This window comes from Haliaeetus leucocephalus, unplaced genomic scaffold (assembly GCF_000737465.1).
Source record: "Haliaeetus leucocephalus isolate CR32 unplaced genomic scaffold, Haliaeetus_leucocephalus-4.0 Scaffold151, whole genome shotgun sequence".
Classification (NCBI taxonomy): Eukaryota; Metazoa; Chordata; class Aves; order Accipitriformes; family Accipitridae; genus Haliaeetus; species Haliaeetus leucocephalus.
The window spans coordinates 7492692-7507587 of record NW_010972587.1 but is presented as its reverse complement, the minus strand read 5'-3'; the positions used below and the strand labels follow the sequence as shown (position 1 = coordinate 7507587).

Here is a 14896-nt window from a genome sequence, read left to right as displayed (position 1 = left end):
GTAAAGGATAAAATTAACCACTACAGTTCTGTATATGTTGTGCCTGTCAAAAATAAACACATATGGCGTAAACCCTTTTCATTACTGAAATGAATGACAAATCTGTGACTGCCCTTTGTACAGGCAAAAATTTATGTATATATTTGAAGAGTAACAGCAATGGTAAAATCAAGACATTTTAATAGGAATTTTTACAACTGAAAAATGTGTTTTTCAGAAAACCTATTAGTTGCATGTATAAAACTTACCATCAGGAGCAACTTAAAATCCAGTTTCATTTTATGTTGTTGTTTCATAGGAAACTCACTCCAAACTAACAAACACGAATACTGTTGTGACTCATCACAGCCTTTCACTATAATACCCAATACATTTTAATAGTTAAATTCAAATATCAAGTAAAAATAATGAGAGTATTTTTTTTCACAACACACATATTACTTATGTTAATCTGATATTAGATGGATTTTGATCAGTGAATACCTGCCATATATATACAGATATATATATATGTATACACCTACTGTATTGCAATGGTGCCCTACAGAGAAGCAAGAACACTCGCTAAGTGGATATGTTGAGTTGAACCTCATTATGCGTGAAATGTGGTGTCTCTGTTGCTATGAAATAGGCCAATTATGTTCTTCTGGTGTGGTTCTGATAGCTTATGTAGTAGGAATGTCACCATCACCTTGAACCTTCTTTTGTTTCTAAACTTAAATCAGTGTTTTCCATAGGCACTTTTTATTAGATATGCCTAGACTTTAAATGGTTTTGGTAGATGCTGATGCTTACATACACTATTTCAGTTTGTATTGATGATTTTAAATATTATTTAAATCCTCAAACTGTAGAATGCATACGGATTTGATTATTCTAGTGCTTACATCTTGAGTAACTTCATATATAATTTTATTCCACAGGAATTTGCTGCACTGACAAAAGAATTAAATGCATGCAGGGAACAGCTGCTTGAAAAAGAGGAGGAGATTTCAGAACTGAAAGCTGAAAGAAACAACACAAGAGTAAGTATACAGCAGACCTTTTCTGGATATCATGTATTTGTAAAGAAGGAGGAATATACTTACATATAAATTTAGATCTTCATTTGTATAAATAAGAAGACAAAATTCCACCCTTTTAATAAGTACATGAGACTTGTAAGGTTCTAAGTAACAGGATGTATCTACTGTGCTACAGTCCTGGAGGAAACAAGCGTATGTGTTAGCAAGATATATTACAAAAATAGCTGATTTTGTATATAACATGGTAAGTACATTCAGTTTAAATGTTTTCTAAAGCAAAGGACTCATGCAGCCTTCTAAGCCCCAGGCCCTGCTTACATAGCCCTCACATATCCTCATCTCTTATCAAGGCAAAAGGCAAGGTTACAACAGAGCCACCTTTCCCTTGTGGTACAAAAGGTGTACAGAATGGTTTTCAGAATAAAAAAATTAGCACATGCAGGTGTCTGGGCAAAGGCAGAAGTGATCAAATGTGAGAGGGGAATGGAGGAGACTTTATGGGGTGTGGAAAGGTGTGAGAAAAGAGATGGAGTAGTCCCAGACCAGGCAGGAGTCAGGCTGGTCATGAACATGTGGAATAGATTTCAGAGAGGTTGAACACCAAGGATGTTTTCTCATATACATATTTCATTCTTCTGTGATCTGGATAACTCCTCCTGTTTTCCTCCTCTCACTAAACTAAAAGCACTTTGCTCAGATAACATCTTTCCTTGGTCAGCTAATTTGCATTCTGAAGGAAATCTAACAATGTACATGACAAAAGAACTGGGAGAGGGTCTTTCTCCCTCCTTTCTTCTGTCCAGCTATAGCACCAGGGTGCCAAGAAATCCAAGGAAGGACAGATGATACAGATGCCTACAAAGAGGCAAAGCTGCCCCATCTACCTCCATGCTAGCTTGGAGGTGCAGGAGATGATCACATTTAGCACAAAAGACTTAGAGGTGATGGGTTTGGGAAATGTGATGGGAGACATAAGTGAGACCTACTTTTTCTCCCACGACTCTCATACATTCTAAACAGTCCAAAATTACTTCCACAAAAATAGAATTAATTAGTGGAGAAGCATGTAGGAATAGCACTGCATTTTTTAGATTTAGCAAACCATCTCAACTTTCTGAAGCTGCTTAAATTATCAGTAACTGCTACATGTATCAGTTATTTTAGTATTTAAGGTAAAAATACAAAAGTCAATGAAGAAAATCATTTACATAGACTAAAGAATACTTTTTGTTAATTTCCAGCACAAACTTTTGAATACAGAGATGTAGTTAAAATATACACTCAATTGTACTTGTTCAATAATCTACATATACCCATTCCTGCACAGAACATCCTTCCATTTGGCTTCCTTTACAGAAAAAATACCATGTAAACTAAATTTGCAGTGTCTCAGTTGTCCTAGGTTCTTCATAAGCATGTGCACAAAACTGCCTAGCACAATGCTTTATCCATTTCACTACAAAGCCCACTGAACACCGACTTTGGTATATTAAAACTGCAGTGTACCAATATTTACTGTGGGTCTGATATGAGCGGTGCAGACTAGCAAAAATCCCAGGACAGCCTAGTAGCCAAAGATAGTCACTTGCCAAACAACTGTGGGAGAAAAGGAAGATGAGTCAACTGCAAGTCATCGCATAAGTCAGTCTTAGCTCTATCATAGGCACTTTCTTTGCAAACCAAGAAGCTTAAAGATCATCCATTGTTATGTTTCTGTGTTATGTAAAAGAAAAGTCAGTAAAAGCTTTTCCAGGAGAACTAATACCAACAAATGAGAGTTATAGAGTGTGATAATCTTCGCGAGAAGTCCTTGCAGTTAAAATTAGTAAACTCTAACAGTGTATTTTCAGAATGAGGATTAAGGTAGGTATTGGAGATGAAAAGATTTAGGCTATCAAAAAATATAGAAAATGCAGGAGATGTTACAGTAAACAAGAGGGAAAGATATAGTCCAAGTATTAATGGGGAAGGAGAGAGAAAAAATTCAGAGACATGTCTTACCCTGACCTCTGGCATCTTCATTAATAAGTTATCACCCCATGGTGTCATATATATGTTCTTGCCAGGCTCTAAGCTGCCATATGCTATATTAGTTGCCAGAGTTTGCTGTAATAGTCATACCGTCTTCCACAGGCTCCTGTATACTTCTTTTATAGGGAAAGACCAACATTTTAGATACAAAGCTGTTGTCTTCAGAATACAGTCTCGATGATGTGGTAGTGATGAGATTTCTAGCAACATTCATTGAGAAGGCATTGCCTGTAAAGAGGCACTTTTGCAAACTGAGATTTATGCAAAACAGCATTAATATTTTGTAAGAAAAGGTTGCTCCAAAATTTTTCTGTTAATTAAGCAAAGATTCTACTAAAGTAATAATATTTGGAGGACCACTGATACACTTTTGCAATGAGGAAATTAATTGTCTTTTCTAATATATAAAGTTAGTCCAACTAATGCTTCTTTCTTGCATCCCACTAGTGTTCACACTTAACCCAGCTCTAGCTTGGCTATGCTAGCAAGGCTTACCTGCCCTCCCAGGACATGCTCATGCATAACCACACGTACTGGAACTACTCACTACAACCACTTTTGTCCCAAGTAGCTCTTCCTACTACCTTTAAATAAAAAGGCTCAGTTCCAAATTCTCAGATTGCTGTTTCTGAATTTTTTAACCCAACCTTTTGTCTCCCTGGGGTAACAGCATAAAGATACTGTTTGAAGTACCTACTTCTTCAAACTGAAGATCAGCAAGAAGAAATAAAGTGGCAACTCTGTCAGATTCTGAGTACACACTAGCCTTCTAGCTCCCTTGTACATTTTCAGTTATGCCTAGCTGGCAGTTTTTTCTTTACTCTAGACCCAGACCTATGTGTTTCTTTATTTCTTTGCAACAGTCTTGTACAGGTTTTGCCAATCTCCACAAAAACAAACAAACAAAAAAACCAAAACAACACACATCATGATTTGCCACTCTATGCCAAGCTGCAGTGGCAGACTCTGACAGTAATATGTATTAGAGAGAGACCATGATGGAATTACATTCTTTGGGACCAGTACACTTCAGGTCTCATCCAAAATACCAGGGTTTAAACCTTACCCCAATATTTAATCAAGTTCCTACTCAATCCTTCTAGCAGCATTCTTAAGCAAAGCTTCCTACTGACCTTTTGCTTTTGAATATGTATTTTTACTGCCTATGATAATTAACTTTTTCTGACATATTACAGTAGAAATATTTTCATGTCAAGAACTTAGCTGGCAACTTAATCTGTCAGTATGCGAGGCAAAATAAAAAATGCAGGAGCATACGTTTATGTATTGATTGGTGTGGCATTGCTGACAGGAGGACAAACAGGTTCTCTCTGGAAAATCATTGCATGGGACTTTGAAAACATATACAAAGATATCTTAATAGAAACCGTTATTTCTCTGGATATTCTGTAGCTGGAATGATCACCTATAGCATGCAGAAAACAGCATCTTTTCTGAAGCTGGAACACAGGTCAATGTGATCCAGCATATTATTTAATGGAAATTATAAAATAACACTAATTTGGCTGTGCTAAGTTTAAATTAAAATTGAAAGTTATTTTTGTCTCAATCTGTATTTTTTAAAAGTAGGAAAAGTTTGTAGGATTAACTTATTAAATCAGAATATGATTATGAGGAAATTCGGGGTTTGGTTTGGCAGCTAAAACAAAAAATCTATTATAATACTGATATGGATTAATCTAATTGTGGTTTTTTCACTACAACAAAAAACCAGACACATACATATGCTTTTTCTATACAGCATAAAATGTTACTTAAATTGGTCTGAAATATTTTAGTTCAAGCAGCTTTAGAAACAAGAAAAATTAAACCTATGTTAATGAATGAAACAGCAGTAACAAAGACAGTGTCATCATCTTTTACTTAATACCTCAGGAGCTGAAGCATTTATTAAAGTGAACAAGGCTGGCTTAGATTTAATTTTATTCATGTTTTATTGTCTCAGTTCCTTAGTGAATGGTTTATGAAACATCTTCAATTAGGCACTGCAGTCTCATAATACCCATAGATTGGAACTTCACCCTATATTTTATGATTAAATTTCCCTTTATTGTGTTGGAAAACTACAAATATCTTTTAAAGTATGGGTTTAACTCATTTATTTAGCTCATTTTCTTAGAGGTCCTTTTACTTATATCAGTTTGATAGGTGCTGAAAGTAGATTGGGCACTCTATTTTCTTTTTTAAACATAATGAGTTCTTACTGTTTGAGAGCACTGTACACATGAAAATAAGTATAACTGTTTCTGAAAGTTCTGTAAAGGCAAAAGCATTGTTTCACTAATGTAAATGACAGTAATCTTCATTATTTTTGCCTCAATATTGTGATCTATCTTATAGACACCTGTGTTTCTTCTGTCACAGAAAACAGGGTGACAATAGATATAAATGTAATATATAGTAATTCAATACCTGTATTTTCAGACACTGTAAAATAGTTATTATATTTGTATTCATTACTCCCATAAAAACACTTTTCTTCATTTCTATGACTTTGTATCATTATCGATTATTGCGTTTTCTTTTGTACTTTTGCTTCACATATGTGTGTTTCCATTAAGGTTTTGGGTTGCCAGTGTTTTCTTTTCTGTCTTGGTTGTACAGAAAGACAGACATGGGATATATGCTGTAGTTGGGCTGTAACTTTTTTTTGCAAAAAAAGGCTTTCACCAGTAATTTACCAGTATAGCTATTTGAGGTCACCACGGCTGACCACGGGTGCAAACTGGTTTCCACCACTGTGGAACAATGCTGAAGAAAATTACTGATTTTCTCACTGGCTTTAGAGATAATCTTCAACCCCATGTCTGCTTATTTTACTTGTCTTCTTTGCTTGCACCAGAGATGGAGATTCACTGAACACTGTGCATTCTAAATATAGACTGAAAGGAAATTCAATTTTGCCTGTGCTGATGAGAAATTTTAAGTTGGACCTCTAAAGAGAATTGTCTTCTCAGTGGGTTGCCCCATTCCTCTAAGGAATCCCTTAAGCTAAGTCTGTCTCATTTTAGTAAATCCCTTATCTTTTATATTTTTCCCTGTATTCCATTATTTATGCCTCTCCTTTTCTCTCCATCACCCTCTCCTCAATCTTTAATTTCTCCATTTATTATCCTGCTGTGAACTTTTTTTTTTTTTTTTTACAAATAGGTTTGTTAAAAAGAAAGAAAGTTAAGCTAACACATTTTGTATTGATTAAAATCCAGGTCCTGTGGTAATACAAACTCTGCCGAGTCATACTAATTTCAGCTTACTGAGTCATCATTCCTGATAAAGAATGTTTTAACTTTTTTTGTTTTCCATATGTAAATCAGTGTCCATGGAGTAATGATGGTATAGTATAATATATGTAGGTAATAACCTACAGCGATGCAATTTATATCATGAAATTTAGCCATGCATTTCCATTTCACAGAAATCACTCACTTCCATAAGTGCTTTGGAAGTGATTTGAGAAATACAGGAAGCTGGCTATATTCTAACAATATTCTCTATTCTTGTTGATTTAGTTCTAATTAACATTTTAAAGATGCTTCATTCACTAACAAAATATGCACTAGAACATTTTTCAGTCCTTGAAAGATTATATTTATACATTCTTTATGCTCATGAAGAGTCCAGAGCTCCAGAAACCTTCATCCCATTTAGCTAAGATAGAGTTATCAGCATGGCATCTTAAACATCCTAAAATTTGCCCAGCATAAGAGTAAAATTCACTTGTCAGATTATTTCATAATTGATTGTCAAGCTTATGCTTTCCAGTAGGAAAAGCATAGCAATGATGCGGGGGTGATTCTGTCCCGCCTGCTGCTGTTGATCTTCATCTTCTTTTCTCTGCACGCTGCCTGTCCCTCCGAGTGCTCGACAGCTGTAGCAGCTTGGCACAGTGTGAGGGAGCAGAAAATGCTCAGCAGCCCATGATCTTTCTTAATGCCAGAGTTGAACTGCAACATACTAAAATACCTAAAGCTGTTTCTAACTATTCTCTTGTAGTTTAAATGAACTACCAATATTGTTACAATGTTATTTTGACATGAAATCTGGTGGTCTTCTCACAAATATATGGAATTGTAATTCTTGAATTATATAGGGGGAAAAGTCCTCATCATGCCTCCATGCCCACAAGTTATTGTGATTTCCTTAAGTCATTAAACTTAAACATTGCTTGGACACACCATTATCTTCAATGTCAATTTTATATGTTTATATGTCTCTTTCCCCATCATTGCAGCAAAGGGACACTTCATAGTTCTGTCAGTGTAGTTATATTTGCTCTTCCCAGGGAAGCAAGGAAGATCTATTACCCTTTTTTTAATATAATTGTAGTTGAGGCAACGATGGATAAAATAGCAGTATCATTTCAGCAGAGCAGGGGGCAAGGATTTGCCATCAGGTGCTCAGTCACAGTCAGATGTTCTAACCCTTGGGCTATTCTTCCCTTTCAGCATGTCTGGGAGTAATGTGGCACTGGGAGACCTGGTTAATAATACTGTCTGCTCAGCTGGATTTGCTGTAAGCAGTGCTTACAGAATTTGTGGAGAAATAGAGCTGACTTTTGTTGAAAAGCAGAAGCAAGAAACCTTTACAAGCCAGAAACCTATGTCAGCATGCCTTCTTGAGCATTCTTAGGGCTGATGGTAAGGAAAATTCCGGTGTTCAGAGGTAGTTTCCTGAAAAATGAACCACTGCAAACTGAGTAGCTTGAGTGAATAAGAACAGAAAGAAAAAGCATGAAATGTTCACAAGTAGTGCAGTAATTCTTCATGAGTATTTTGACACTTAGCTGTGACGTCAGCTCATCTGTCTTTATGTAGTAAAATAGGCAACACAATATTTTGTACTTGATTTATTTAACAACTATGAAATATATGCAGACATTGAAATATAGTTTTGTCACCTCTAGAACGGTAATTCTAAGCTAAAGGCAAAATTAGCTTTTGTGTATATTAAATGGACGACTTTCATTGGTTTAGTTTTAGATATTATGCACATTTCTAACATGGCAGTAACTTAACCTAAAGTTAAATATGTTATCTGCTGCTCTACAAAGGGCCAAGGTGCTGCACTCTTCATCCCACATAGTAAACTCCTCCACGATCACCCCATTAGAAATTCTGAGTTCCCACCACTCTGCTCTCTTCTTATACTTGGAAACCTTGTTTAACTTTTTTTCTCTCTTCATCAGTCTCTTCAATCTCTAATCTTCCTTCTGTTAGTAATGATCTTGTCTTTCTTCTGGCCATGCTGACTTCAAATTCCTTGTCAAGATTGTCTGTTTACACCAGTTGAAAATGAGGTTCTAGATGTATATTAGGTTTTTTTCCTGTGTTCCTTATTTACCTCTGTGCTGTAGGTTATGCATAATTCCTTCTGTCATGAAAGTTTTTTCCATGTCAAGAATCCTGTGTCACCACCATTTTTCTTCTCTCCTAAACTAGATTTTCTCATTTTTCCTTTCAGCTAAGACTTGCATGCAGGCTCTCAGAACTCTCCTTTCCAATCATCACAGCGTTTGTCTGGGAGATAAGTTGTTTAGGGTAGTAAGGCATCAAATGTGATAAATCTGCTGAGCATTAGGGCAAAAAATAGTTACCAAAGTTTTGTTGTTCTGGACTGGTTTAATGGGTGTCAGTTTGAGCTTCAGACAACTACAGACTTATGGAAGGAATGGCCACGCTAAAAGCACAACTGTGGTTCAACATTTTCCTTTTTTTCCCCAATTTCTCTAGAAATTCATAGCATTTTGACTGGATTTAGACTCCAGATGTAGCTATGATGCATTGAAAAGTTTCTGCATAAAGAAAGGCAGACAGGACAGATAACAGAGCAGGATGAGCCAGGCTCTAACGGGAACAGCCAGCAAGTGGGAATGACTGTGGAGAGATATAAACCCACAGCATAGATTAGAGTCAGAGTCTGGCTACCCCAGGGCTACGGAGTGGGGCAGAGTTGGGCTGCAGAGAGAAGGAAATGTTGCAGCCGCACAGTCTCTTTGGAGAGATGGCGCAGAGAGTAGATTGTAGCATTAGAAATCTACTATACTTTCCTCCAGCTATCTCCTAGATAAACTAGGTGGCCTAGAAAAATCATGAAGTTATATGAATTTAGAACAAAATTCAGAAATTCAGTTCTATTCATGACAGCAATTAACTGTGTATTTAAGTACTGCCATGAACAGAAATACTCTGTAAGTATTTGGAAGCTATTCTGATCTCTTTTGAGTTAAAACCTTACCACAGCCCCGTACTGAGTTCCTGATGGCTCTATGATGACGAAGTCTCTTTGAATTTGCCTGTTACTTTGGACTGCCTCAAATAATTAAAAATCCACCTATATCTGCTGTCAGCCCTGCAGGGATCGGATGACAAAGCTCATGAATTTCTTGCTCATTTGCCTTTGATAAATACAGACCATCACCTGAATTCAGAAATGGTAGAAATACCCTCCTTTCTTGAACTGGAGTCATTACAATTCTTAACATATTGACAATGTTTGCATATGTGTTCACTATTTTTTGTAAATAATGGAGCTATTGTAACATAATAACCAGCTGCAAATACAGACACAAGAATCGTATTTGAAGCAAAGATAACCTCAAACCCTAATCATTTGTGACTTAATAGCAGTATATTACAACTGTAGTGTGATTACACTCTGATTTTGCTCTTCTATGTCTATAATGTAACAATGAGGTCATTATGTGACTGAGAGTGACTATGGATTACAGATAAATATGTATCTTTACTAATAGTAGCTATATTAAGAACCACATCGAAGGAGAAATAATAAACAATTATAATAAACAATTATCCATGGTAACTTTAAAATTTCCAGTTCAATGACTTAGATATAATTGTATGTTGTGATTACAATACATTTAACATGCATTGTGATTCATGAATTTAGCTAGCCTCCTTTAACCTTACAGCTAACCAATTGTCTTTTATGTTCAGACAGTAAGAACAGCAATGGTAGCCCTATGAAAGTATAGACAAATGGGGAATTTTCTATACAACATCAACGTATCGTTTTAATTTTTCATTTAACCTCTGAGTAATGAGGAAAAATAATTATCATATGTTTTTTACAATAGGTTATTTACAGGTTATTTTACAGATATTTAGAATAGCCTGAAATTTCTCTTCATGGACCTTTTTGTCTTCCATCATGTTTGCAATACAACAGAGACAATGAACATTTTAGAGTACATGCAAGTGACAAACGCCATTAGATGTGGCATTTAGAATGAATAGTCTTAAAACTGTAATAAAATAGACTGTTTACTTTTACATATTTTTTAAAGTAACTTCCAGAATAAATTGAAAATATATTACTGTTAGGGTGAATTCATTATAAACTTCTTCAGTATTTTTGCATGATGCTTTAGACTGGCCTTGGTTGTTATTTGGTTGTTAATGCTCATCAATTACTATCACAAATAATATCATAAATATGTAGTTAATTTAGTTAAATAGTGACTCTATGCTGAGTGATTTGTTGTTGTCGCTTTTCATAGCAGAGTTTTAAGTGAAATCATGAGTAGATCTCCTATTTTTCTATTTATTCCATCTGATTTAGAATCATGAAGTGTTGTCAATAATTCCAGCAGTCTCTCCTACAATGAGGTTGCCAAGAAAATTGCCATTTGTTACCATGCACTTTGTAGTTAGTATTTCCATGGCATTTAGGTGCACAAAAATTAATAACCTTTTATATCAAATCCAATAGCTGTTACTGGAACATTTGGAGTGCCTTGTCTCAAGACACGAAAGGTCACTGAGGATGACAGTGGTGAAGCGGCAAGCACAGTCTCCCTCAGGAGTTTCCAGTGAAGTTGAGGTCCTCAAAGCTCTGAAATCTCTGTTTGAGCACCACAAGGCTTTGGATGAAAAGGTACAGTATGGGAAAAAAGCTTACTAAATACACTCTTTACCTTACTTAACTGTGCCTTATGATGCAGCAGAGCAACAGTATTGTTTATTTACTTCTTGGAATATGTCCTGTACTTACAGCATTTACATGTGTCCAGAGAAATCCATAAGAATGTATGACCAATAGCTGTAATGCACTTCAGGTCGCTTTAGCTATCCTTTGTAGACAATACTACTGACTTTTCAAAATAAGCAAATCTCACCCCTACAAGATATGCTTCTCCTATTTAGCACTAAATAGAGAGGACACCTTGGAATTTATTGTCTGTACAACATGCTTTTAAGTTATTGCTGAGAAAATGCAGGTATCTCAAATTTTAAAAATACACAGAGTAAAAAGGCAGAATGAGATGTTTCTAACTACATAAAGGAACTTGCCTCCTAAAAATTTTCAGGAGGAAAACCTCCTAAGTTTCAGAGATGTTTTTTATCATTTACTACATAAGCACAGCATTCCCTCTACAAATAGGGTAACCTAAAATAAGTGGTAGATACTTTGTTATCAGAGGTAATGAAGGGCTTATGGAATCAAGATAAAAACCCCTGGTGATAACTGCATCTAGTCATGCTAATTAAGAGGCTCTTTCCACTGGATTCCTCATGTGTCCTGTGCTGGAAGGACTCCTTTGTGTGAATGAAACTTTGTACAACTATGAGGTATCATCTTGAGCATTGCTTACATGAATGCAGAAATCCAGTTCATGTCTAGAAACAATACGCTCAGAAGATGATGTATCTGAGTTAGTAAGTGCCTCAAAGCTACACATGCAGGGAGCACGTGAGAACCATTGCCTACAAGCAAAGAACCCTGTTCCTTGTAGGGTCTGTCTTGGCTGATTTGCTTGGGCTCATCGCTGCAGCTGAGTTGCTTCTCCGAGATGGTTGGGTAAGCAGGGGAGACACTGTGCAGCACAGCATCTGAAACCATTGACTGCACAGTTGAGCTGTGTTGTGTAGAACTAGTTCAATCGTCTCACAGTAATAAATTTAACTTTTTTAAATTCAGAAATATACTCAGAAAGTTGGCTGTATTTAAGGAGCTATTGTTAAAAGAAACAGCTTTATGAGAAGGATAGCTGTAGTTATATAGTAATATTTATTTTTCATTGGTAATAAAGGTGTGAAACACTGGGTTATAAGTCATACTGGGTTAAATATCAAGTTCAAAGTTAAATGAATTTAAGGAACTTATGTGAAATCAAAACTTATTTTGTGTTTAGGTATATCTCTTTAGTTATATGTTCTATTCAGTTGCATATCATGAAAGCATATTTAAAGAAAATCTAGAGAAGGGAATATAATGACTTCTACCCACTGTAAGCAATTAATTGTAATAAGATATTGGATGTCATTAAGACTTACAAATTCCTGTATTATTAAAAATATCTTTTGAGAATCGATAGGGTTTATGGTCTGAGCTTTGATGTTTTATCCTACAATTTAAACATTGATAAAACTATAGAGTAGGGAGCTCTCCTGCTTTTAAACTTTTTGACACTGTGCTGGATAAATATGAGAAATAAGAAGAACTGAACTTTAAATAGATTCTTATTATTCAGCAGTTATGTACTTCTTACGTATTTTCTTTTGTGAAGGTTTTAGTGTTTAGGTACTATGCAGTTAATTTTACATGTCATTTTGAAAATTATTGTACAGAATTAGATTGAAGCTAAATATAATATTTTGACCTATATTCTTGAAAATTATATATTTTTTTTTTTAAATGTAACAAACAGGTTAAAATCAGTATTCCGTTCATTTAAAAATTTTGGAGTGACACAGGTACACATCTTACGTATATAATGGTCTCTGACCCAGGAGTGGTGATAATTATCAGTGTAGAAAAATCAGCCATCTGCAATCATATTAACAGGAGATTTGTTACATTATGAAACAAGTTTTAAAATTGATTGGCCAAAATTACTTTTTTCCTATGTGCTATTCACCTATGCATCTAACCTTTTTTATTTTGATATAATAAATCATATTTTTATTATAAAACATTACAAGGTCAATCAAGGAAACAGTTTAGTAAATAATTTTAAAATACTTTGATATAAATCTAGCACACATTATTTTCAGGTACAAATCCTCTATAAAATTATGTATTTATGTTATAGTGTCTCTCTTTAGAAGGATTAAATCAAAGATGTTTTATATATCATCCAGATACCTGATAATATAATGCTATCACATTATACCACACATTGTCAGCATTATTGGGATTTTGATTCCAAAATAATGGAAGTAAAAAAGACTGCATGCACCCAAATGTGCTAAAAAAACTTTATGACATGTAAGTCATCTATTATACACTTTCTTCGACAGAAAAATTATATAAGTTAGATTTGTTTCAGACCCTTCAGAAATAAGGTATTAATCCACCTATTAAAATTCGTTTAAGTTATTCAGAGACTAGTAGAATAATGTTGATTGGACCTCCTGAGGACATCTGGCCCAACCCTCTGCTCAAAGCAGGGCCAACTGTTCCAGGTTGCTTAGGGTCCTGTCTAATCAACTTCTGAGTATCTCCACGGAGAAAACCTGTTCTGGTGTTTCGCTACCCTCATTGCAATTTTTTTTCCCATAATCCCTAGCTGCAGTTTCCATTGTTGAGTCTTGCACCTGTTCCCTTTTGTGCTGTCACGCTGCATCTCCCAAGAAGAAGCTGGCTTTGTTTTCTCCACATCTTCTGGTTAGCTAGTTGTAGACAGCAATAAGGTCTCGCATGAACCTTCCCTTCTTAAGTTTGACCAGACCCAGCTCTCTCAGCCTCTCCTCATATGCTGTGTGCTCCAGCCCATGACCAACTTGGTGGGCCTTCACTGAAGTCTGTCAGTGTCTTTCTTGTACTGGGGAGCCCAAAACCAGTTGCAGTCTCAAAAGTTCAGAGGGGAATAATCGTTTCCCTCAACGTCCTGACTGAACTGTGTGTCTGGCCTTATTCACCCCTAGGTCTTTTCTGCAAAACTGCTTTCTCTTCCCCAAGCCTATCCTGGGGTTATTCCATTCATAGTATTGGGATGCGACTTGGACTTTGTGTCACTGATCACAAACCTCTGAGCCTTGCAGTCCAGACAGTTTTCTATGCACTGTATAATCCACTTATTCAATTCATATATCGCCCTTTTCTCTACGGGTAAATGGAAGATCTTGCAGAAAGCCTTAGTAAAGACAAAGTAAAAAGCATTCACTGTTCTCCCCTCATGCATGGAGCCGGTCATCTCATCACAGAAGGCAATAAGGTTGGCCAGCTGTCATTTGCCTTTGACAAAGCCATACTGGCTCTTCCCAAACACTGTCTTGTTCTTTATGTGCCTGGCAATGGCTTCCAGGAAGATTTGCTCCATAACCTTCCCAACACTGGCCAGCTTGGACTTCCCTGGATCTTCCCAGGATAATACTTGCCTTTCATGATGGTGGACACAACATTTGTGGGTCTTCCACTCATCATCAATCTCCCCTGACTGCCATTACCTTTCAAAGCTGAAAAAGGCCTTACTGTGACAAATTAATCAAGTCACTCAGCACCCTTGGGTGCAGCCAATCTACTCCCTTTGACTTATGTATGCCTTGTCCTCCTGTATTGTGGGTGATGCTTCACTCCCACAGACTCTGCCATTATGCTCAGGGAGTCCTGAGGGTAGAACTTTGCAGTAAGTACTGAGGCAAAACCCCATGATATATGATATACTGATGTCACAGGAAATAAACACTGCCCCATCAGAAAATGCACCCAAAACCGAAGTAGGTTAATGGATAAAGACCAATGAAAACTGTCAAAAGTTCATTGAAAATATATCATGACCCTTTGCAAATAAATAATGAAAACTTTTACGTAATTTTTTTCTTCACAAAAAATGTTGACATTGAAACCAATAATTGAGC

At 36.0% G+C, this 14896-nt stretch overlaps 1 protein-coding gene across 1 annotated transcript in view; it reads left to right on the top strand.

Annotated features, from left to right (window-relative positions):
- PPFIA2 (protein tyrosine phosphatase, receptor type, f polypeptide (PTPRF), interacting protein (liprin), alpha 2) overlaps positions 1-14896 on the top strand; it is a 345825-nt gene that overhangs the window by 211135 nt on the left and 119794 nt on the right. Inside the window, exons 4-5 of the mRNA XM_010561832.1 lie at positions 924-1025; positions 10806-10970. Coding sequence (XP_010560134.1) covers positions 924-1025; positions 10806-10970 — 267 coding nt within the window. The remainder of the gene's footprint in view (positions 1-923; positions 1026-10805; positions 10971-14896) is intronic.